The sequence below is a fragment of the Eulemur rufifrons genome, chromosome 11 (genome assembly GCF_041146395.1).
Source record: "Eulemur rufifrons isolate Redbay chromosome 11, OSU_ERuf_1, whole genome shotgun sequence".
Taxonomy (NCBI): domain Eukaryota; kingdom Metazoa; phylum Chordata; class Mammalia; order Primates; family Lemuridae; genus Eulemur; species Eulemur rufifrons.
The window spans coordinates 12,635,769-12,660,728 of record NC_090993.1 but is presented as its reverse complement, the minus strand read 5'-3'; the positions used below and the strand labels follow the sequence as shown (position 1 = coordinate 12,660,728).

The window sequence follows — 24,960 nt, the reverse complement described above, 5'->3', positions numbered from 1 at the left end:
AAATAGGCAGGAACGCTCTGCCTTCTCTGGATCCACCCAGTTCTGAGCCTCTATGAGCAAGTCTAATGCACCGAGAGAAAGAACAGGCGGAACAGGTGTGGAGCGTTCAAAGGCAGCACAGCGCTGAGATCCAGCTGCAAACGGTGACCTCCCCCTGCTAAACAATTCCTGAAGCTCAACAGTAAAGGTCCTTTCAAATGCACTCAATGGCAGGAAAACAAACTGCCATCTTCTTTCAGTATTTGTTTGATTGGACTCAATGCACTCAAGTTATGGAATTGATGATACTGAATTCAGAACAAAATAACACACAGCCACAGACAGTTTAGCATTTTATCTTCATTTTTAACCCATAGAGTGTAAGGTTTTCATAGAGTACTTTAATAAATATATTAAGGCTTAAGGTAATCGCTTTGAGTGGAGGGTGGTTTGCTTTCTAACATACTAGTTTACATTCAGAAAAAACCAAAAACATTTGCCATCTTATAGTGAGGACACAAAACATGAGCTTGCCCCAGTTTTTTTTTTTTTTTTTTACCACTCCACATGGGTTTGTATGATCTTCCTTCCTCCTATATCTGATGCACAAAGAATGATACAAATTTTTGGTACGTTGAGACAAAGCAGTTGATTGGTGTGACCAGAAACGTTGACTTTTTCAGTAAAAACCTTTCACCACGTCGCCCGCACAGTTAATAATGCAGCTTATAAATAAATAAAGCTGAGCCCAGGGGCTTAAAATTTAAAAGCTCATTAAATAGAAGAAAAGCTGCGACCACCTCGAGGAAGGGAGGCAGTGAGACGTTGCTTTCACTACATTGCAAACCGGAAGCAGGAACCCTAAAACGGAGGGGTGAGAATGATCCACCACCTATGCGGAAGTCACTGGCCACGAGTCGCCTCGTACAGAACAGCCACTAAGGTCCTTCGCGGAGGTCCTCCGGCTGCCTTTCGTTATGAACCCCCAGCAGCTGCATCCCAGCCTAAGAGTGTCAAGGACATTGCTGAGCGCCGCCAGGTCACCTAAGCAGAAACTGTGGCCATCAAAGCCAACTGCCACCATGTGCCAACGGAGGACTCCCTCCTACAAATTCGACTGGCCGTGTTCGCGCCGCCTGCCCGAGAGGAGAAGCAAAGCCTGGCAGCGTGTCCGGTGGGAAGCGCCCGCCCCACCCTCGCGTCCCTCCCGAGGCCCCCTAGATGGACTCGAGAATCCAGTCGCTGCTGGAGAGCGGGGAGACAGGCAGTGACAAGTCCCGAGGAGGGTCCCTCCCGTCGCGGAGGGAGTTCTGATCCTGGAAATACTCCTCGTCCTCGTCGAAGAAGCCGTTCCCCAGAGCGTAGGTGCAGTCCGGGCTGGAGGCCGCCTGGCACGCGCCCTTGTACTCCTGAATCGACTCGTAGAGGCTGTACAGTTGGCAGAGCAGGGACATGTCCAGCTGGCGGAGGCCGACCTTGAGGGAAAGGGTGGGGAGGTAAAAACAGGCGTCAGCACCGAGTTTCATTCAGCTGAGCACGCAGCCAGCAAGCTGCGCTGCCGGCACGCGCTCCGCAGGGCATCGCTCGGATGCTTTGGATTTGCCGGACTGCGTCACGCCCACACCTCAGACGTGACTCAGTGCATGGGGAGGGACACACCTGCGGGGCAGCCAGCCCAGCCTGCAGACTCGGCCCCGCACTCCCGTGCACGCCCAGGGAAGCACAGCACTGCACAGTCTGCTGGCCCAGCTGGCTTCACTCGGGGCGCTGAGACACCAGCGCGTCATTTCGTCTCCCTACGAAGGGACTCAGAGAAGACCCACAAGTGCCTCCCCTGCCACTGTGCTGGGATCTGAGTGGTGCAGTCATTCTAAACGCCCAGGGGCAATGGATTGCCCCTTGCAGGTGACAGCAGCTCACCAGCCAGTGTGACGCGCCACCCCCTGGAGCTCCCACCTCTGACCAGCTCGGGTCCCGGTGGCTGTGGGGTCCCTCCCCAGAGCACCTGGCTGCACAGGAAGCCCCTTAGAGGCAGGGCCTCCACGGTTCCTCCTGGAAACTGCTTCCACAGAAGCAAAGGGTGACAGAACAAAGAGCATCTATAGAAAGTCACAAATTTGTTTATCTCCAAGTTCCTCGCCACCCATCCCAGGGAAAAGAGCACCATTAAGAACAGGAAACAGGCCGGGCGCGGTGGCCCACCCCTGTAATCCTAGCACTCTGGGAGGCCGAGGCGGGCGGATCGCTCGAGGTCAGGAGTTCGAGACCAGCCTGAGCAAGAGTGAGACCCCCGTCTCTACTAAAAATAGAAAGAAATTAGCTGGACAGCTAAAAATATATACAGAAAAAAAATCAGCCGGGCATGGTGGCACATGCCTGTAGTCCCAGCTACTCGGGAGGCTGAGGCAGGAGGATCACTTGAGCCCAGGAGTTTGAGGTTGCTGTGAGCTAGGCTGAGGCCACGGCACTCTAACCAGGGCAAGAGAGTGAGACTCTGTCTAAAAAAAAAAAGAACAGGAAACCCATCCTTTACATCAATCCCGAAGAAAGAAGGGTTAATACACTTGGAAACGCAGCGCGTGAGAACCACCCATGGATCTCGTTCAACGTGCAGATTCTGTCTGGCGGGTCTGGGGCACAGCCCCTGGGCGACACTGAGCAATGCTGCCGGTCACAGACCCCACTCTGAGCTGCCAGGAGAAGACACACTGGCCAGGATCCGGGACACCCGCCCGCTGCTTTTTGGCCCCTAAACACGTTACTTGTCATCCCTGTGCCCTGGCTGACGGCAAAGCAGAACAATAACTTCTCTTACAGACTATCGGGAGGATCAAATGAAATATCAACCCATTCGAATAAACAGTGTTCGAATGCCTCCTGGGCTAAAGCACTAAACAGGTCCGTGCACATACAAATACAGACGGCGTTAGAGGATGCACAGTTTTTATAATTACCGACATGACTCATTTACCGAGCAACGAGATATTCCACGTAGACTGCTGGGCTTTCACAAAGGGAAGCCGGGACTGAGGAAGAATTGCTCATCTGGAAAACTGGGGATTAAGGGCCAGGCTATTCTGCTTACTCTCCAACCACACCGGGGATCTTTTGTTTTGTTTTATTTTATTTTTTTCTTGTTTAGAGACAGGGTCTCACTATGTTGCCCAGGCTAGATTCAAACTCCTGGGCTCAAGGGTCCTCCTGCCTCAACCTCCTGAGTGACCGGGACTACAGGTGGGCGCCACCATGCCCAGGACGACTGCTCTGAATCACCAAGTGAACACTGGCTGCCTCCACCACAGCCTGAACAGAACCACGTTACGCTCACATGGCAGAGTTTGACACTCCAGGGAAGACCTGCAGATAGGAGGACTCTGCTGTTACCACTGCGACTCCTCCTAACTCTAGAATTTCTAGAAGAAGACTTCCTTAGAAAGAGACCTTGGCCACAAGTTGGGGACATGGTCTCCAGGCCCAGCTCTGCCACCCTCAAGGGCTTTGCTGAGGTCCTCACCCTCAACCAGCCTACACAGCGAGGGATTTAGGCTGGGTCATCTGCGGCTCAAACACTCCGTGACTCTGTGTACTAGGCTGTTGCTTCTTTGTCCTCCATAAACTGCAAGCAGCTAGAGAGACAGTTTCCGGGGCTGTTCCACGAGGGCAGACATGGTTCGCGGGCCTCCGTCAAAAGCACGGCCTGAACAGGTCGGCCGCGGGCAACCCGAGATGCCCAGGACACGTCTTAGGTTAGACCCCACTGCTCGCACTTTCCTGATGGGAGTCTGAGTTAGTGTGTGTGTGTGAGTGTGTGTCTGTGTGTGTCTGTGGGTGTGTGTGAGACTGAGTGTGGGTGTGTGTGAGACTGAGTGTGGGAGAGTGTGTGTCTGTGGGTGTGTATGTGAGTGCGTGTGGGTGTGTGTATGAGTGTGTATGTGTGTGTCTGTGAGTGTGTGTCTGTATCTGTGGGTGTGTGTGAATGTGTGTGTGACAGTTTGTGTGTGTGTGTGTGTGTCTGTGAGTGTGTCTGAGTGTGTCTGTGGGTGTGTGTGAGACTGAGTGTGGGAGAGTGTGTATCTGTGAGAGTGTGTGTGTGTGTGAGTGCGTGTGGGTATGAGTGTGTCTGAGTGTGTGTGTCTGTGACTGTGTGAGTGTATGAGTGTGTGTGTTTGAGTGTGTGTATCTGTGTGTGTGTGACTGTGTGTGTCTGTGGGTGTGTGTCTGGGTGTGAGTGTGTGTGGGTGTGTGTCTGTGACTGTGAGAGTGTGTCTGTGTGTCAGAGTGTCTGTGAGTGTGTCAGAGTATGTGTCTGTGTGTCTGTGTGTGTGTCTGTGAGTGTATGAGAATGTGACTGAGTATATCTGTGTGTGTCTGTGTGTCTGTGTGTGTCCGTGACTGTGTATGTATCTGTGTGTGTGAATGTGTGTGACAGTTTGTGTGTGTGTTTGTATGTCTGTGTGTGTGAGATTGTGTGTGTGTGTGTGAGTGTGTGACTGTGTGTATCTGTGAGTGTGTGCGAGTGTGTGTGACTGTGTGTCTGTGGGTGAGTGTGTGTGACTATGAGTGTGTGAGTGTGAGACTGTGTGTCTGTGTGTGTGTGACTGTGTGTATGTGAGACTGTGTGTCTGTGTGTGTGACTATATGTGTGTGTATGTGAGACTGTGTCTGGGGGTGTGTGTGTGTGTGTGTGTGAGACTATGAGAGTGTGTGTGTGTGTGTGAGAGACTGAGTGTGAGAGTGTGTGTGTGTGAGACTATGAGTGTGTGTGTGTATCTGTGAGTGTGTGAGAGTGTGTGACTGTGTGTGTGAGAGACTGTGTCTGTGTGTGTGTGTGACTATGAGTGTGTGTGTATCTGTGTGTGTATCTGTGTGAGTGTGAGTGTGTGACTGAGTGTGTGTGTGTGTGTGACTGTGTGTCTGTGAGAGTGTGTGTGAGTGTGTGTGCGCGTGTCAGGAGAGAGGTAGAGGAGGAGGAGGGAGGGGTCTGGCATTCGGGTTTAAAGAGCTACCCAATAGGCCGGGCGCGGTGGCTCACGCCTGTAATCCTAGCACTCTGGGAGGCCGAGGTGGGCGGATCGTTTGAGCTCAGGAGTTCGAGACCAGCCTGAGCAAGAGCGAGACCCCACCTCTACTAAAAATAGAAAGAAATTATATGGATAGCTAAAAATATATATAGAAAAAATTAGCCGGGCATGGTGGCACATGCCTGTAGTCCCAGCTACTCGGGAGGCTGAGACAGGAGGATCGCTTGAGCTCAGGAGTTTGAGGTTGCTGTGAGCTAGGCTAACGCCATGGCACTCACTCTAGCCTGGGCAACAGAGTGAGACTCTGTCTCAAAAAAAAAAAAAAAAAAAAAAAAAAAAAAAAAAGAGCTACCCAATGATTCTGAGGCCCATTTCCAGCGAAGACCCAACACCCTTGCCACAAGCATCTGCCTTTCCTGGGCCACTTCTCTCCGTTCCCCTGGACGCGCGGGTTCCAGGCCAGCCCAGCGGGAGGGCACGACGCGCAGCGCAGGCTCCGGCTGCCCGGGTTCAGATCCGGGCTCTGCCACTGCCCAGCTCCAAGACGGTGGACAAAGTGCTCAGCTCCTCAAAAACGGCGCCAGCCGCCGCTCTGGTCGTTCTCGTTTCCACGGTTTCTTTCCCACCTCGCCACCCCGCACGCTCTGTCCTCGGGAGGAAGCGGCAGGCGCGGCCCGTGTCCTCGCCCGTCCTCCCTCTCCTCTCCCCGTCCTCCCTCTCCTCTCCGCATCCAACACCGAGACGGAAAAGTAGCCAAGTTACTCGAGAAAGAGCCACCTGGTCACCTTCGGTCAGAAGACAGCCAGCAGAGTCGGGCAGGATGGGAACAGTGCGACCTGGAGACTCTCAAAGAAAGGACCTCGCATGTCTCACCTCCAACCCCACGAACTACGACCTTCCAAACCCGTTCATTCTTTTTCAAACCGATGTGATCATGTCACACGAAGTCAAAGTCTCCCAGCCTGCAGGTGCCACAGTGCCCCTGATGCTACTAGCTGTGACCATCCAGCAAACAGATCTCATCTCACACTTCGCTAACCACCCTTGCAATATTTTAACATAATCTACATTCCACCACCCCTATGCCTTAAAACCAAAAATAGAAAAGAAACTTGTCTTTTCTCCAAGCTAAACATCTCAGGTCCTTGCACTATTTTCACTGTGACGTTCTGGTCCGCTGAGTCCTGTGTTCCAGACTCTCTCCCATTTTCCAAGCATGGGAAGCGAGTACAGTGCGCACACCACAAGATTCTGACTCAGTCCACTCCGATGTACCTATCCTTCCTAGGATTTAATAAAAAGAATATTAACTTTAATAAAGAAAGTCACAGCCTCCCAGAGTCACACCAATGTCTGCTCAGAAATCACGGAAAAGGTTCATCTGGAATCTTGGATATAATTCTACTCCGTCCCTGACACCGGTAGGGTTGGGTGATCTCATGACTCTACTTCCCCCCTCAGGAGCGAATGATGGAAAGGTGCATTGGCACACGTGTGATTTTCACCTTCCTGGGCCAGGTGAAGTCAGCTCAGCTAAAAGCAGGAGCCTGAAACCCTTCTAGGTTTCAAAGGCTGTGACTTCTCATGACCCCACGCCAGCCACAGAAAGGTTCCAGGCTTTTCTCCTGAAGGTGTCATTTCCAAGGTACTCCGAGGCCACCGCGGATGTGCACCAGGCAGGGAGCGGCGGCGAGGAGGCCGGCACCCTCTGCACTGCAGCACCCGGTGACTCACGAAGCCGCCTTGTCATCGGGCGGAACGCTGGCCTAGAAAGTCAGTCTGACCCGCCCAGGAGCACAGCTTGGGCCGCACACACCTACCACGCAACCGAGCACATGCCAAGTGTTCGCACGCACCCACACACACATGCACGTCACACGCACGCCTGCACGCGTCCCAGCTCCTCAACGCCACCTCCGTAGGCACTAGACTTCCTCTGGCTCGCCAGAACCCTCACAACTAGCTAGGAGGACATAGGGCAAATTGTGACTCCCCGGCCAGGGTGCTCCCTCCTGGGCTGCAGTTGTTTAAACACTTCCACTGACATTTTCTGCACGGAGGCGGAGAATCCTTGGGCAGCCTTCCGTGATCTGGTCGGACTCTATTCTTCAAGTTCACGTCCCTCACTGCCCTCCCGACACCACGTGCGGTGGCCACCCCGGCCCGGGGCACCTGCGAGGCCTCCCTGCCTACCCTGCACCGCGGCACTGTCTCCTCGCTCACCGCGTCTGTCCTTGCCCTCGCTTCTCTGTCTGATGCGTTTACTGTTCTCTACCTTGCGCCACAGGTATACGCCACAGGTATACGCCACAGGTATACACACGGCTCTTCCTGCTCCTCCGCAGGACAAGCTCCCGAAGGCAGCAACCCTGCTTCCCCTCTGGGTCCCTCAGCGTCCGGCCCAGATATTTGGTGACTCCGTGAAAACACCCTCCCGGAGCACATGGGGCTGCAGGAGCCGCCAGGCGTGGGGTCACGCTGGGACCCACAGACCCCCCCACCCCGCCCCCCACTGTATCTCTCAGGTAGCCACAGACGTGCGGGGCTGAACAGGCGGCCCAGAGTGCCCGCGTGGCCCCCACCAGGTCCAGAAGCGGGAGACACCCCACCAGGTCCCCGCGGGGACTGCTCGTCTCGGGCGGAGCCAGCAGTCCCACAGTCGGGAACAATCAGCTGGCTCCCAGCGCTGCAGCCCGCCACTGAGTCCTTCCGCTGCCTGTTCAGGCTTCCTGCTTCCTTCTGGCTCCTTCTCTTCTCCTCTCCCGGGCCCAGGGCTCCCCTCACCCCGGGGCAGCACCCGCAGGCGGCCCAGCAAGCCCCGGCCCTCCCAGCCACTCCTGAAACCGTTCCCGTTCACTTGCGATTCTCACAGCTTAACAACAGACTCCACACTCACACCGGGTGGCGGTTCCCAGCCCGGTTGAGGTCACTTGGTCTTCAGGTCACTTGGTCTCCGAACAGCTCCGGAGGCTGCAGCGGGGAGACAGCTCCTCCTAACTTCCCCAAAACGACAGCAGAAACACGCCCCCTGGGAAGCACGTACTAGAACATGAGGGGGAACCTTTAAAACGAAATTTTTGTTGATTCAAAACAAAACATCATGAAAAACGTTAAGATTTTTTTTTTTTTTTAGAAATAAAACACTTACTCTGTTTTATGTAAGAAACTAAAAAATAAAAGTTGGGGTAATTCACTAGTGTGTTGAAGAGACATCAACAAAAGCGACTCTCCCCAAATGCAAGAGTCGAAAACAAGGAAAGGGTCTAATTTCTGCTTGGCTCCACCGGGGCAGGGTCTGTGGGCACAGCAGGTGAGGGGGCTGCGGGCAGGGTCAGCCACACGGAGACCCCCTCCGCAGCGATGCCCCTCGCCCGCCCACTGTCTCCTCTCACCACCGTCATTCCTGAGGCCTCTGCTTCCCCCAATTACAATCCAGTCCTAGACTGTAATTGATAAGTACCAGCGGATAAGTGCTAGTTTTTAAAAATTATGGTCTAGCCGTACAATCAAAACTAGACAGTCACTTACAGGGAGGCGGCGGCCGTGTCTGGATTAGAATAGAACAGCGACGAAGGGACACTGTCAAGCACAAAGTTCACGTCACAGAAGAGCTTGCTTAGCAGGGTCTCACTGTGCATGTGTGTAAGTACACGCATGTGCAAGCTTTCGACTGCAAGAGGAAATGTCTGTCAGCAGAACTTTCTGGAAAGTGGGAATGGGTGGAGGAGGGAAGAGAGCGCTACTCATTCAATTTACAGCCTTGTGCACTGCTTAACTTTTTCCCCAACAAACATGTTTCTCTTAATGTTAAAAACTCATAATAATGAAGAAAATACATAACAGATCCACACTGCTAGCAGGACTGCACACTTGTACAACCCCTCAGGGAAGCAACTGGAAATATCTATCAAACCCGGCTAGTTCACTCCTAGGGATTCACTGCAGAGGAAAAAACAGAAACTCAGCTATACACACATATCTCCTCCTCGTCTTTGTTGTGTGAGGCAGCTACTGATTCTGTTAGATGAAGAAACTCAAGCACCGAATGACAACAGCTCCAGCCTAGACCGCACAGCTGCTGGTGGCAGAGCAGGGAGCCCACGCCAGGACTGCGACATGGAGCTCTCACCAGCAGCCCACGCAGGGTGGCCTGGACGGGAGACGCCGTAGCCCACTGCTGGGATCAGGAGATCTTTAGCTTTAGCTTTGCTGAATTGTCTTAAGTTTTTTATTACGCACATGCATTAACTTACAATGAGAAAACAGTTACCTTTTAAAAACATAATGAATAAGTATACTACGCAGATGGCTTATAAATTTATTTCAGAAAAGACTTGGTAAAGGCCCCAAATCTAATCAAGGTGTCTGGTCGGTATCCGCAGCACTGGACCGTAATTGAAGAAAGCAGAGACCTAATCAACTGTAATCTGATTTCTAATAACGTGTTGACGGAAGGACGGTGTCCTGGATATGTTCAGAAAAGGAAACTCAAAGAGGAAGATTTCATCAGTGTTGCCATAGCTGGAAAGGGGCCACCCAAGCGCGACAGAAACCCCCTGCAGGGATCACTCTTCGCTCCCCGGTGGGCTCTGAATCTGTGCTCACTGAGCAGCTTGGATGCCAAGGTCTCCTATGGGACGTTCTCCTCCCCTGGGCAGAAACACACTTGTATTACTTGGTCCCCTTCGTCTCCTGTTAATGTCTTACACCTGCCAAGCTGAGGACCAGCCTCTGAAGAGCCACAGAAGATAAACCAAGCCACACAACTGATCCTCTAGATTAAGCCAAACCCAAAGCTCCTCCCGCCCCTACAGGGTCCTTTAAATTCACCTGCGAGGTAAGGCAGTTTGAGTTGGGTTTCCTGCTAACTTAAAATCGGGGACATCCACACCAATTCACAGCCCATCCTATAAATTAACAATTCTCATAAAAACATTCCTGTTTATCTCCAGCCTAAACTCACATTGAGTACAAATGAAGCCCATGTCCTCTTGTTCTGTCTCAGGCATAGACGAAGAAAAGCAATTGACCATTTTCTTTAAGAAATGTCTTTCATTCTTTCATTTGTTTCTGATTATAAAAATAAAACATTCTAATTGTACTGAAAATTCAAATGGTTCCTAATTACATGAACCAGACTTCTACAATTTCACACTGCAAAACAGCAAACTTCAAATGTTTTGGTCTTGGGACCCTTTTACATCCTTAAAAATTATTGAGGGGTAGCCTAGCACGGTTTTGTAATCCCAGCACTCTGGGAGGCCGAGGTGGGAGTATCACTTGAGGCCAGGAGTTCAATACCGGCCTGGGTAACATAGCTAGGCCTCATCTCAACAATAACAAATTGCTCTGTGAATAGTTGCTAAAAAAAAAATTATTGAGGGTCCCAAAGAACTTTTGTTTATATTGGATTCTACCTATCAATATTTGCCATATTAGAAATTAAAACAGAAATTATAAAATATTTAATCCATTAAAAATAATAAACCTACTACATGTTAACATAAGTAACATTTTTGTAAACAATAACAATTTTTGTAAATCTTTTTTAACGTCTACCTTATCTGCTTCTGCATTTGGTCTTTTGTGACATGCTGTTTTAGTTGAATTAAACGAAGAAAATCTGGCTTCACGTAGATGTGTCATTGGGAAAGAAAGGAGTATTTCAACAGCACTTTCGGACTAACCACCCTTTCGTTAGCTGCAGTGTGGAATCTGAAACTACACCAGTGAAATTTTCACACTGTTACATTAAAACCCATCAGTCTTGCACTTTGAATGGCTTTTTTTTTTTTTTTTTTTTTTTGAGACAGAGTCTCACTCTGTTGCCCAGGCTAGAATGAGTGCCGTGGCGTCAGCCTAGCTCACAGCAACCTCAAACTCCTGAGCTCAAGCGATCCTCCTGCCTCAGCCTCCCGAGTAGCTGGGACTACAGGCATGCACCACCATGCCCGGCTAATTTTTTCTATATATATATTTTTAGCTGTCCATATCATTTCTTTCTATTTTTTTAGTAGAGATGGGGTCTCGCTCTTGCTCAGGCTGGTCTCGAACTCCTGAGCTCAACCGATCCGCCCACCTCGGCCTCCCAGAGTGCTAGGATTATAGGCGTGAGCCACCTCGCCCGGCCTGAATGGCTTTTAATATCAAGCACTAGTCAATGTAGACAATTGATTCAATGAATTATGCAGATCTTCCAAATGTTAGCACATTTCTTTAGATAATAACAAAAAAGTCACATTTGTCAATATCACCAGCACATAGTTATGGACCCTGGAAAGGACTGGAGGAACTCCCAGGCGTCCCCAGACCACACTTTAATAACCACTGCTCTAAAGACACCCACTAGTAGCAATGGAGCACATGTCCCTCAGGGCGCTGTGCATGTTCATTTTGGTTCTTAGCTACCACTATCACACATACAAATTTACATACATACTGTTTTGTAACTTACTTTCCACGGTGAACATCTTCCTATGTCCCTACACATCGTTATCACATTCTTTCCACCAATGGTACAGTATTCCATCACTATTAGAAAAAATTCTGCCATACATATCCATGTAGAAATGTTGTTATCCACTTGTGCAACTATTTCTGTAAGACAGACTTGTGAAAATGAAATTGTAGGAAGAAGAAGAGGAAATGATGCCCAAGTCTTCCAATCCTCCCCAGTCCTGGGGCCTCAAATCCAAAGCAATGAGAAAATGTAATGGGAAGAAAGAGCTTCACTAATAAGGTCATTAGATCTGGACCACTCTTCATGATGGAATAATCTTATGTCTGTGTTAGTGTAAAAGATTCAGTAAGTGGCTTCTGCTGAATGAAGATGCAACAGACGTACTGCAAACACTTTACGTCCCTTTCGTGACCCAAGTTACACGTATTTGAAAACTGCCTATCAATTCTGCTTTGCTATTTAGTAAAAAGCCATTTTAGAGTTTTTTTAAAAATGCAATTACAGGGGGTGGGGGGAGGGGATGGGTGTATACCTACACGATGAGTGCGATGTGCACTGTCTGGGGAATGGACACACTTGAAGCTCAGACTTGGGGGGATGGGGGGGCATGGGCAATATATATAACCTGAACTTTTGTACCCCCATATAAGCTGAAATAAAAATAAATAAATAAATACAAAGAAAAAAGAAAATAAAAAAATAAATAAAATGAAAATTCACATTTAAAAAAATGCAATTACAGGGTCAAAAGACAAGCACAAATTCAATTTCACAGGTACTACCAAACTGCTCTCCAAAAAAACTGTACCAGTTTACACTCCCACCAGCAATGCATGAGACGGTTACTGCTCCAAACCTTCACTGTGACCATGATCATTTTTTAAAATCTTTTTTGGTCTTTTAGGTACGACATGATACCTTATTGTTTTAATTTGCATATCTGTGGTTATAGGGGATGTTAATTGCCTTGCCATTTTTCTTTTAACCATGTTTAACTTGGATATTTTATCTCCAATTGTAAGTACAGTCGAGGGTCCCAAAGAGTTTGTTTACAGAGGTTACACCTATCAATGTCTTTCTTATTAGAAATTAAAGCTGAGAAACTTTATTAATCCATTTGGATTAATCTGGTCCACCACCTAAGAATATACCAAACACCCTCTTTCATGTGTATTTCAGTCATCCTCTTCCTCAGCCCAGCCCCTCCTGTCTGGGACAAGCCTGGTGGTCCCCAGAGATCACCCCTCGACTAGGGAGCTCTGGTCAGAGGACAGAGGGCCCTCCTCCTCCTCTGGTCAAGGACAGTGGCTCTTTCCCCAATCCCTGAGATGCAGAACGTGCACACCTGCAAAACTAGGCCAGCTCCAGCTGTCAGGGCTGATCAAGGAAGTGAACTGAGAGTGCTCACAACAACAGAACAGGCCACATGTCTTAACAAATTTCTGCAGACTCGTAAGGCAGGCTGAGGGCTTTCCTGTCTCCAGCGTTCCTGGGGGAGAGGGACCAGTCTCTAAGTGTCTGCAGGGCATGAGCCACAGGGAACAATGAGCAACCTGCTCATCATCGCTTGGAAACATCGGGACCACGGGGGCAAGGACTGAGGTGGCTGGAGGCTGGGGCTCCGTCTGGAGAACGATGCTGGCAGGAGGGGCAAATATCTGACCAGCCAGCATGGGGGCTCGTTTCCTGCTCGTGTAGTCTGGGGTCTGTCCGGTTTCCTGATTCACAGATCATGAAAAAGTCGGCTTTTCAAAGGGGAGCATGAAGTCTCCGCGGAGTTTCCGTGGGCATTCCAGGAGCAAAACCGCACAACTTCAACTGCTGCTGGTGGGAGGGAACTGCATGGGGAGCGGGTCCTCTTCTCAAGCCCCCCCCCAATACCCTTGCCCACCTTGCCTCAGGGAGCTACAGCGAGACCTGGGCGGAGCAGGGGAGGGCACCGATGTCAGACGTGCCTGGCTGTCGCTCACCTGCCCACGACTGGGGCACCTGTACATTTACACTGAACCCATAATAGATCAAAATTCAAAGTGGTATGAAAAATATCTTTAAATCCTTTTTATTTTCAAATCTTGGGGGACCAGAACTCTAACCTCACCTGCAGATAACATCAAGTGAATGAAGCCAGGCCAGTGACCCCCAGCCTGCCCTCACTGTCCGCCACCCCACAGACGCAGGTGTGCTTTTATCAGGAGGACACGGAGCTGGGAGCCAGCACAGGGTAATTATGGCCTAAAAACCTGAAGAGCTGTTGCAGGCAGCCTAATCTGCGAGGAACTTAGCCCAGGATGGCAAACTTGTACCTTTCTTTCTTTTCTCTCCTGGTTCTTTGCATTAAAGGAATTTATTATACAACAGTCAGGTACAGCTGTGCAAGTGTCTTTGGGGACACCAAGCACATTGCAATAGACAGGCCCCGCACCTGTGCCCGAAAGTCACCTTATGACAGAGCCAACTTCTTCTGCAGGCACCAGAAAGACCCACAGTGGTGCGAGGGGGAAAGGCTGCTCAGCCCAAAGGATCCTTTATGCATTTAATCTCATTTTTCCAGTGGGGGAATCTACAGCCCAAAAGAGTAAGTGGTTTGTCTGCCAGAATTGTATCTCACAGCTCAATATGATAACACAGAGTTCGAGCTCCTGACGCCTGATTCATGTGCTTCTGAAGTCTGCAAGAGCTTGTTAGAAATGCAGATTCTGCCTTCTCCCAGATTCTGATTCCACAGGTACAGGATGGGGCTGGGAATTTGCATTTTAGCAAGCAGCCTGGGGGATTCTGCTGGGGGGGGGGGGGTGACCAATTCTCTATGGAATAGTGCATTAAACAAAGACCGGTGAACCGGAGATCTTCTTAGCAAAGCGAGATCTTCTTAGCAAAGCTAACCATCAGCTTAGCAGATGAAAATCTTCCAGACTATTGCCTTGAGTGCAAAGTATTTTTAAATAGAAAAGGTTCTGCGATAGACATCTAGTATTTTAGCTGTCCAGCGGACACCTGCTCCATTTCTGCAAACTGTCCTTTCTTTGGGGGATACCCAGGCCCCCAAGCCATCTTCATATTAATAAAATGCAATCCTGTTCTCATCACTATTAGCTGACCCAGGCTGGCCAGGCTACCCGAGCTGGGCCAACTGGCATCCTTCCACAGAATTTGCCAACTGCAACTAAGAAGTGTGGCCAAAACTGAGTGTGGACACTGTTAGTGCCCAGGTTCCAAAATGGACAAAAGAAATCCAAAATGGTAGATGAGGAGAGAAGACCTCAGTGGACTTCCTGGGTTCCCCACATGCCCTGGTTCTAGTCTGTCTCCATCTACATCTAGCCCTTTAACAAGAGTCTACTTTTGCAAAAGCTAGTTCAGATTGAGTTTCTATCACTAATACGGAGACTTTGGTCTTGAAAAATCGAGGACTAGTCTAAACTAAAACAATCACATGTTGCAACGAGACTGCATTTCCTGGCTCCATAACATCTAGGTGTTCCCTATTTGTCCTTCCATCCTCCCCAGCACTTCATACCTAACATACACCCAGTAAACATCTGTTAAGTGTGATCTGAAAATATTCTCTGATGTAAAAATAATAATCATCATCAACTACTTTGTTAAAAGGCCTTTTCGGTCTATAGAGCAATAGCCATCAGTGTGACCCTTGCAGTTTACCAAATGGACCCTCTGGGGAGGGGACAAGGACTCATAGTGGTACAGATTTCACAGACAGGGGTTACTGGAACAGGTGTTGAAACTTGGGAGTTGAAACCACAGCTCTCTGGCAGAGCAGGGCATCACCAATCACGGGACAGAACCCTCTGCCCACAAGGGCTCCCCCTGTCCCCTGAGCCCCAGGCTGCACCCCGGAAGTCCCTATGGTGTCTCCTCCCCTAGAGACTGCACGGCTCCCTCAGCTCCAACCACCTCTGCCATCCTTATCTCCAGGCCAAAATCTCTCTTCCAGCCTCTAGCTCCACATTCTGAAATGTTTAACATACTCTTCCACTGATGTAACAGCAAACCACCTTCCTCCCGACAGCAGCCGCGACTCCTGACTCCCCATGTGCTGCGATGAACCCCACTTTGCCAGTGATTATCAAGCTTCAAAATGCCACTGAATACTGCCACACTACGGCACACCGTGCAGTCATTAAAGACATCGTAATATATATTGACTGGGAAAATGTTTGAAATGGGTGCTCCCAAAAAGCAAACAAGAAGGCATAATGTGATCCGTGTGTGTGTGTGTGTGTGTGTGTGCGTGTGTGTGTGTGCACATGTGTGTGTGCACACAGACGGTTGAGTGCAATGGTTAAATAGGGTTTTGGAGCCACACAGACCTGGGTGAGTCTGTGACCTTATAGTTAAACTCTGAGCATCTGCTTTTTTAAAATATAAAATAGACTTTGGGTACCTATCTGACGGAAAATTTATAAGGTTTAAATAAGACACTGTATGGAAAGTATTTACATTGGACCTACACAGGAGATATCCCAGAATTTTTTTTGTTGTTGTTTCTGAGACAGGGTCTTGCTGTGTCACCCAGGCTACAGTGCAGTGGTGTGACCATAGCTCACTGTAACCTCAAACTCCTGGGCACAAATGATCCTCCTGTCTCAGCCTCCTGAGTAGCTGGGACTACAGGTGTGTGCCACCATGCCAGGTTAATATCCCAGAACATTAACAGTAATTATTTCTAGGTGTTAGGATTGTGATAATTGTTTTGTTTAGTTGCATTTTTCATAAAAAAGCTTAAGTCATCTTTGATTCCTTTTTCACCATCTTCCCTGACCCTAATATTTAATCAGCAATCCCTGCAGCTTCTGCTTCAGCAAAGCGTCTCCCATGTGTATCCTGTTTCATACTGGCAGGACCCCACCCCACTGAGGGCTCCGTCACCATTCCCATGCACACCCTCTAGCATCTTCCTGATCACCCTCTGAAGTCCAGCTCTCCCTCTCGCATCCTGCTATCATATCCATTTCCTCCAAGTCCAGCTGGGACCATAACAACCTCCTGCTGAAAGCCACTCCTTTGCTACCTAGGCATTCTGCAGCCCACCTGGCCTACCTGCCCAGCTCCCTCTCGCTCACACTTCAAACTGCAGCCAGCTTTGCAGCTACCCTTCCAGTGCCCTTTCCCCTTGCTGAAACATCCTGTCACCTTCTGAGGTCTTCTGCTCCGTGAGAGGCCCACCTCTTTCCTCCTGCAAGTCGTCCCTCTTTCTGTGCCTGCAAGGGCCTTTTCTTAAAACAGCATTTATCACATTCTGCCATGACATCTAGTTATGTCCCTTATCACAGATTTGACCCCAGGCCTTCCAATTAAACAGATCAACACAAACTATCTGCAGATAACTGAGGAATGAACTCCCAGCTCTTACTCTGCCTCGGCTGGAGTTGCCCATTCAGACCCCAATGCCCCATTAGTAAATCACTTAAAAGGCCAAAAGACCAGAGTACTTTCAAAGACCTTGTGACATTTCTTGAAAGGGACTTGTCAAGGCCTGTAGCCACATCTTATCTTTATCTCAGCTAAACACCAGGCAGACCAAAGATGGCTATTTATTTCCCTTGTGCTTCAAATAGGCTTAGAGAGAGCTCTGGCCCAAGGCATAATTATAAAGAAGACTGTGGCTGTACTTCCGTCACACCAGGAGGGACCTGGAAAAATACTTCTGGGAACAGCACGTTGACTCCCAAGCCACCCAGCAAGACTCCAGAGCATGTTTATAAACCAGAGCTTCACAACAGGAGTGGCCCTGAGGTTTTCCTGTCTCTAGTTCAAGTACAGACGTTCAATAGCAGAGATAGTCTTCCTTTTCACTCTCAGGTTTATGTTGTGTCCAAGTTTAGACTGTAAACACACTTGGTGTAGATTTAAATTTTAATTTAATTTAGAGCAGCTATGCCATGTTCATGTCAATGAATGCTCATTAATAAATACAAAGGGTTGGCTTGGAATGCAAGTGGTTCTGTAAAAAGCTTTAGAAAATCTTTTCAGGGAGAATTGGAAATCACTTCAATGACAGCTACAGAGTGGGAAGACAATATCTCATTGATTAAAAAGTGTTAAGGCTGCTTTCTGGATTCAATTAAGTCTTAGTTTTCAGAACAGATATGCTCCTGAAAAAAGTATGTATACATTGATTTTTTTCTAAACAATATCTTAAATGCACTAGATTTAGCTGTGATCAGGGGCCAGCAAGAGGGCTAGAAAGGAACAAGTTTTTCTGTGTTCTTCTGGCCCGGCCTATGCTTGGCAGAGAAAGCGAGGGGAAAAGCTGCCGTCGCCTAAATCCCTGCTCTTGTCCTACTTTTAGCGTCCCCCTAAATCGTGTGTCCCAGTCAACCAACGCCTAAGGTGCTTACCGAGGACTGAGAAAAACTAAGCCCCATTGTTCGGAGCTCAGACAGAACCCGAAGAACTCACATGGACTTCACCCAGACGGGGAGGACAGCCACCCCCCATTTTCCTGAAGCGGGTTGGGCGATCGGCTTTACCGGGCTGCGGGGGGCCAAGACGCCTCCCGCGTACGGGGGCGCGTCCGCTCTCTCGCCATCTGCGCGCCGGGGCCGCCCGCCGTAATCGGATGCTGGACGCGCGGACTGGGGCGCGGGGGGAGGGGCCCGGGCCGTTCCAATCTGCTGTCTACACTCGCGGCGGACAAAAAGCTGTCTTCTTCAGGGCCGGAAAACACAATCGCTCACAACTCGTGACCCCTGGGCGCAGCGAAAGCCTTTCCTGCACCCGGGAGGTCTGTTCCACCCCGGGGAGGGGTGACAAAACCGCCCCCGCCAAGCGCGAACCCCGCACCGCGCCTGCGGATGCGCCCGGGCTTCCGAGCCAGCGGGGGCCCGACCGAGGGCGCGGGGGTACGGAAAGTTGCCCTCCAAGAGCGGAGACTCCCCCAGGTGAGGGTCCAATCGTGGGCACAGAGAGGGCAAGGACAGGGGCGGCTGGGAGGACGGTGCCAGCACCGGGGACCAAGGGCCGGGGAGGAGGGGGACGCGCGGACTTCCGGAGCAGAGCACGGGTCCCCGAACTTCCCCGGGACCGCGAGCCGGGACTGCGAGAACCCCGCCTCCCGCCCGCCGAGCCTGCTCACCATCTCCTTGCGGAGCAGCGCCAGCGCGGCGTCCAGGTTGGGGGGCTTGGCGGGCCCCGCCGCAGCCCGGCCCCCGCCGCCGCCCGCGCCCCCGCGGCTCAGCTCGTCCTGGATGCGCGACTTCTGCGCGTACAGCCGCTCCAGGTGCCGCCAGCCCCCTGCCGCGCCGCCGCCCGACGCCGAGTGCAGCAGCCCGCTCAGGCTCTTGGGCAGCGGGGGCAGCCCGTCCACCCGCAGCCCCCGGGCCGCGCCCTCGCCCGCTGCCCCCGGCGCCGCCCGCGCCCCACTCATCGCGCCGCAGCGGCCATGCGCCCGCCACCGAGTCCCCGGCCCGCGGCTCCCCCGGCCCGCCCCCTTCCCGGCGGCGCCCCGCCCACTTCCCCTGCCGGGCCCGCCCCTCCAGAGGCCACGCCCCCTTGGGCCCGCCCCTCCCGCGACCCGCGGGCTCGGGGCTCCAGCAGCGTCCCCGCCCCGCAGCCGGGCTCGCCCGCAAGCAGGTCTCCACCCACTATGTGCCCCCTCAGCCCCCATGGATTCATCTCCAGCCCCGTCCCCACCTCCTCTGGGCCACCCCACGACGCCCGGCTCCCCTCCAGCCCGGCTCCCGACGCCCCCCTCACGTGCCCGCGCTCCTGGCCCCCCCGAGTCTTGCCCAGGCCCGCTCCACTCCCGATCAGGTGATTCCCCACCCCCCCCCGACCAGCCCCCAAAGCTACTAGTAATTACCGAGGTCGGGGGGCTCAGCTTCCGATCCCCCAGGAGGCTGGCTGCTGCGGGGGTGGGGTGCAGAGGATCTGGCTTGCTACCGCACGTCGTCGGGGAGGAGGCCCGGTCCCAGCCACAGGACCCCGCTCCCCTAGGACGGAATCTAGACCGCCTCTGTTACGTCTAACGCCACGCGGGGAGGGCTGGGGACACCCGGTGTGGGCAGGCCCCTCATGCAGCCGTGGCCCCCAGCCTTCTCAGCAAATGGCAATGCCCGGCAGCGTGGCAGTCACGAAGAGCGCCAGGCCCACCTTTGGAACTTCAAAACATGTCTTTCAACCTGGCCACGGACACACAACGGTAATTCTAAGTGGAAATGTCAAGGAATTAGAGAAAGGAATTAAATCTCGGACACTATTTTCAACTCAGGCAAAAATTAACACGATTCACACCTCAGAAAAAGAGAGAAAAGACAGAGAAATATGCTATGCCCCTCCAGGAAGAGTAAAAATGACAGTTATAACCAGGTTAGGGACGCAAGAGACAGGGAAGGAACCACAGCCCAACTGCAGACTAAAGCCACGGCAGCATGTAGAGAGGGGGTAGCTTTAACGCCCGCCGATCAGTGGTTTTAATTATAAAGGGATTTAATTGTGCTAAACACATTCAATAGGATCGTAATTATAAAGTGTTCTGAGCGCCTCAGACACCAAAGGTAAAAGAGCCCTACATTTTGGGTAGCTTTTCCCCCTTTAATCTACCTCCCCATAGAGCCCACCGCAGAAGCAATGTCTTTGAAAGTGGCCGTGATGTGCTCGGGGGCGGGGGACAGTGAGTGACTGACATGGGTGAGACTGATGGGAAGCTTTAGTGCCGGCCGTGCAATTCGATGGCACCCGGGAGGCTTCCCACCCCACCTACTGCCCGGAATTTTCCACCTCCTCACGGTGCCTCACCTTTCACGACTTAGTCACGTTTCTGGATGTCAAGTGTTCGTTCATTCCTCCGCTGGAACAGTGGGTGTCTGGAGGGGAGTTGCCATCTATCTGCCCGTGTGGGATTAGGGAGAGGGAGAGACGGGAAGCATTTTAACCTTTGGTCCACACCTTGGCATGAATTCCTTTGATTTCATTTGTCATCTTGCCGTCTCTCCTGCAGCACCTAGCAGGAATCGCTCAAGTTAGGTGTTAGGAGGTTCCATTATGCAATGGTGCAATGAGGAAAGAAATCATTTCAAAGCATCAGGGCGCTGAAATCATTATAAAGCACATACTTCAGAGGACTGTGGACGGCAGAAGGAAAGAGACTTAGGGACAGCTAGACGGTAACATGAGGTCCCTGGTATCGGGACACGAGAAAAGAGGTACCACTTAGATGATGCCAGCCTCACAATTTTAAAGGCAGGCTCTGTATTCTGGTATAGAACTCAATGTGATGAGCATAGTGAAATCAGTATCAACAAATACCAACCCAGGGTGAACAGAAATTGCAACAGAAGTTCTGTGGTACGGAAGACTTTGTTTGTAAGAACTTGAAGCAATTATGCAACAAATATTTTGATATCTCTGGGGAGTGTCCGTCAGAGCCTACTTATTCAAATGCCAAAGAAAGTACCTTTTAAAGTTCATGCTCATAATGGGAAAGGAGTAAGAAATAACTTCTGAAAATATGTGGTTTTTGCTTTAATCCACTGAAACACTGTCTTAGTTCATTCGGACTGCTATAACAAAATAGCCTGGACTGGGTAATTTAGAAGCAACAGAAATTTATTGCTCATAGTTCTGGAGGCTAGAAGTCTACGATCAAGGTGCCAACGATGAGGCATCTGGCGAGAGCCTGTTCCCCAGACAGCTCCTTCTGAGTGTTCTCGCGTATCAGAAGGGGCTGGGGAGCTCTCGAGCCTCTTTTATAAGGACACGAATTCCACTTACCAGGGCTTTCCCTCATAACCTAGTCACCACCCAAAGGCCCCACCTCTTAATACCATCACCCTAGGGGTTAGGTTTCAACATATGAATCTGTTGAAACAAATTCATACAGCAAGCGCCAATAATCTGACCTCAAATCAGAATGAGGCCAGCTATTTCCCATGCAGCTAAATCAGTCTTTTCTTTCCTGTTTTGTTTTGTTGTTGTTCACAGACTCTTGGAAATCAGAAAACTACAGACTTCTAATCCAGTGTTCTGTTCACTAACTCACACCTCTTTGTAGACTTTGTAGATCAAGGTTGGGGAACCGGGCCTCGGAGCACAGACCTCAAAGTCACCAATATCCAATAACACTGGGTGGATTTAAATTTAGGTTTCTCAGCCTAGTTATCCAGGAGCGCACTGTGAACTTCCAAGGGTGCACCTAGAGGGTTCTTGTCTCCCTCTAGGGAGACACGATTTTATCCACACCTCTAATTCCTGCCCATGTGGTGTGAGCTTTCTGGAACTCCACAGAATCTTTCTGTGCTTTTTATCATTCTTAAAGTTTAATAATTTGGGTTGTTGATAGAATAGAAAGAACCTGAAAAACACACTGAAAGTCTGATTGAGCTTTCTTTTTACACCTGGTGACTTTAGAAGCTGCTAACTTAGAGAAGTTCATCATCTTGTCCATGACAGTCATTCTTCACTTGTTGCAGGACCTAGAATTAGGTTACTTGGAGAGCAATTGTGCTATACATTTGCACTGAATTTTAGCAGATGTATTTATTTCAAGATATAATTTCTTATATTTCTATCATTTCTAAAACAAGTTGTAAATTTAGAAAGCATACACAAGTCCGCTTAAAGATCTTTTTATGCAATATATATACATATAAATGGGACTAAGAACTTAGCATTTAATCATAGACTCTTTTATATAGTTTTTTAATTGTTGATTTGTTGAATCTGAATGAGTGGAGAGGACCATGCAGGCCTAGGCCACTGCTGTGCACTACTGTGGACTTTATAACACTGTGGACTTAGGCTACACTAAATTTATAAAAAAAAGAAATATTTTTCTTCAGTATTAAATTACCCTTAGCTTACTGTACTATTTTACTTTTTAAACTTGTAAACTTTTTGACTTTTTTGTAATAGCACTTAGCTTAAAACACACATAGTACAGCTGTACAAAGATACTTTCTTACTTCCTATTGTTATCCTGTAAGATTTTTCCTATTACAATTTTTCTTTTTAGTTTTTAAACTTTTGTGTTAAAAACTAAGATATGAATGCACACGTTAGCCTAGGCCTACACGGGGTCAGGATCATCAATATCACTGTCTTCCACCTCCAGGTCTTGTCCCACTGGAAGGTCCTCAGGGGCGACAGCAGGCCTGGGGCTGTCATCCCCTGTGCTAGCAATGCCTTCTGGATGCCTCCCGAAGGACCTGCCTGAGGCTGTTTTGCAGTTTACTATTTTTGTAAGTAAAAGGAATACACTCTAAAATAATAATAATAGGTATAGTATAGTAAATACATAAACCAGTAACAGTTTATTATCAAGTATTAAGGACTGCATATAATCGTATGTCCTATACTTTTATACAACCGGCAGCACACTAGGTGTGTTTACACCAGCATCATCACAAGCACGTGACTAATGCCTTGTGCGATGACATTGTGATGGCTCTGTCACTAAGGCAGTAGGAATTTTTCAGCTTCATTATAATCTTGTGGGACCACCGTCATAAACATGGCCTGTTATCAATTGAAACGTCGTTATGGGGTGGATGACTGTATTTGCATTTTTACATTAAACGTGTAATGAAATAAAAACTTTTTTTGAAAAATAATTTTGTTCCTAACTATATTTAGTCAAATAAATAAGTAAATGCCTCTTTTCCTATGAGCTGCAGTTAATCTAAAAGCTTACTTTTGTGTAGTTGGATTTTTTAATCTAAATGCAATACTTTAACTTGTCCATACTAAATTTTACCCTATTTTATTCAACCTATTAAATCCTCTCTGGGAAAAGCTTTTTGAATCTTGATTCTTTAACTCAATATCTTTCTTTCCCAGAATTATCTCAGCTGCCAAATTAATAAATATACCATATGCGGTGACAATAATAGTGGTAATACCCAGTATTTTTAAGGGCTGAATGTGTTCTGTGCACTGTGGGAAGCATTTTACAGGCCGTAGCTCATTTATTCTTCATAACACTCCTTTGAGGTCTGTATAATTATCCCCATTTATAGATGATGAAACCAAAGTTAAGAGAAGAACATTAACTTGCCCATGTTCACGCATGTAGTCAGTGGCAGAGGTGAGATGTGAAAGTCAGGTCTCTCTGACTCAGAGTGAGTACTTTTTCTTTTTTGTTAATTATGGTAAAAAAAACACATAACATGAAATCTACCCTCTTAACCACTGTTTAGTTGTACAACACAATATTATTAACTCTACGCAACTTGCAGAGTGGGTACCATCCCAATTATCAATGAAAACAATAAACAGGACAGGGTCAGGAACAGAATCTTGTGCCAGAGACCCTCACCCAGTGTGACAACAATCTGTTGACTCACATTCTTTGTGTACATTATGCTGTTGTTGAACTATGGGATACCAGCAGGATAGGCTGGGTGCGGTGGCTCACGCCAATAATCCTAGCACTCTGGGAGGCCAAGGAGGGAGGATCAGTTGAGCTCAGGGGTTCGAGATCAGCCTGAGCAAGAGCAGGAACCTGTCTCTACTGAAAACAGAAAAAATTAACTGGGCATGGTGGCTCATTCCTGTATTCCCAGCTACTCGGGAGGCTGAGGCAGTAGGATCGCTAGAGCCCAGGAGTTGGAGATTGCTGTGAGCTAGGCTGGTGCCACGGCACTCTAGCCCAGGTGACAGAGTGAAACTCTGTCTCAAAAAAAAAAAAAAAAAAATTGGCAATATATTCAGTTAAATAGAATATATTTTTAATTTCACCTGTTTATTTTTTTAATTTGGCTACTAAAAAGTTTATAATTACATAAAAGCCTTGTATTTGTGGCTTACATTATATTTCCATTGGACGGTGCTGGCCCAAAACAAGTCCTGGACCCAGAGGAGCTTCACATTCAGGTGTCCACATACAAAAGGGTTTCAAAAATCAGTACAAAGCCTTAGTGAGTACTGTAAGTACCAAAATAGAGTAAAACTCCAGGAGTTCACAAATGGGGACCATCTATACAGAAAGGCCCCGGAGAGGAAGGAGGACTTCTCTGGGCCTCTAAGAGGTGGAGGAGACAGGACAGGACAGGGGCCAACACGAGTGATGTCGTGGAAACGAAGAGTGGGCATGTGGGTGTCCAGTGACACCAGCCTGACTGCAGCTGAGGGACCCTGCTGGGACCAGGGCTGGACTCCCAGGCTAACGCTCCTGGACTTGCTTTTACGCAGCGAGGAAGCATTGAGCACAGGTGTGGTACTTTTTAGTGCAGGCGTGATGAAATCTGTGTTCTAGAGGATTTACACGGCAGAGGCACAGAACGGCGACAATGGGGGAGGGGGAGGAGCTGCCACATTGGAAGAAGGAAAGAACAATCAGGAAGCTAATGTTTAGTCCATGCTGGAGTTAAAGCTGCCCCTAGACCAAGGGCCTGGCTGTGAGGATGGAGAGGAGGGGAGACATAGAAAGAGGTTTTGCAAAAAGAACTTGTAGTGCTTGATGACTGGTTGTATGTAATGATTTGAGATTTATCCTCAAACACTATCTATTCATGTTCCCTTTTTTATCCTAATGAATGCGAG

At 49.3% G+C, this 24,960-nt stretch overlaps 1 protein-coding gene across 1 annotated transcript; it reads right to left on the bottom strand.

The window, feature by feature from the left end:
• Positions 1 to 1,141: 1,141 nt before the first annotated feature.
• Positions 1,142 to 18,847, bottom strand: FAM89A (family with sequence similarity 89 member A). The gene is made up of 2 exons (XM_069484754.1): positions 18,557 to 18,847; positions 1,142 to 1,454 (listed from the first exon to the last, which is right to left on the bottom strand). The coding sequence occupies exons 1-2, from the start codon at positions 18,845 to 18,847 to the stop codon at positions 1,197 to 1,199; spliced, it is 549 nt and encodes a 182-aa protein (XP_069340855.1). The 3' UTR covers positions 1,142 to 1,196.
• Between the last annotated feature and the right edge of the window lie 6,113 nt (positions 18,848 to 24,960).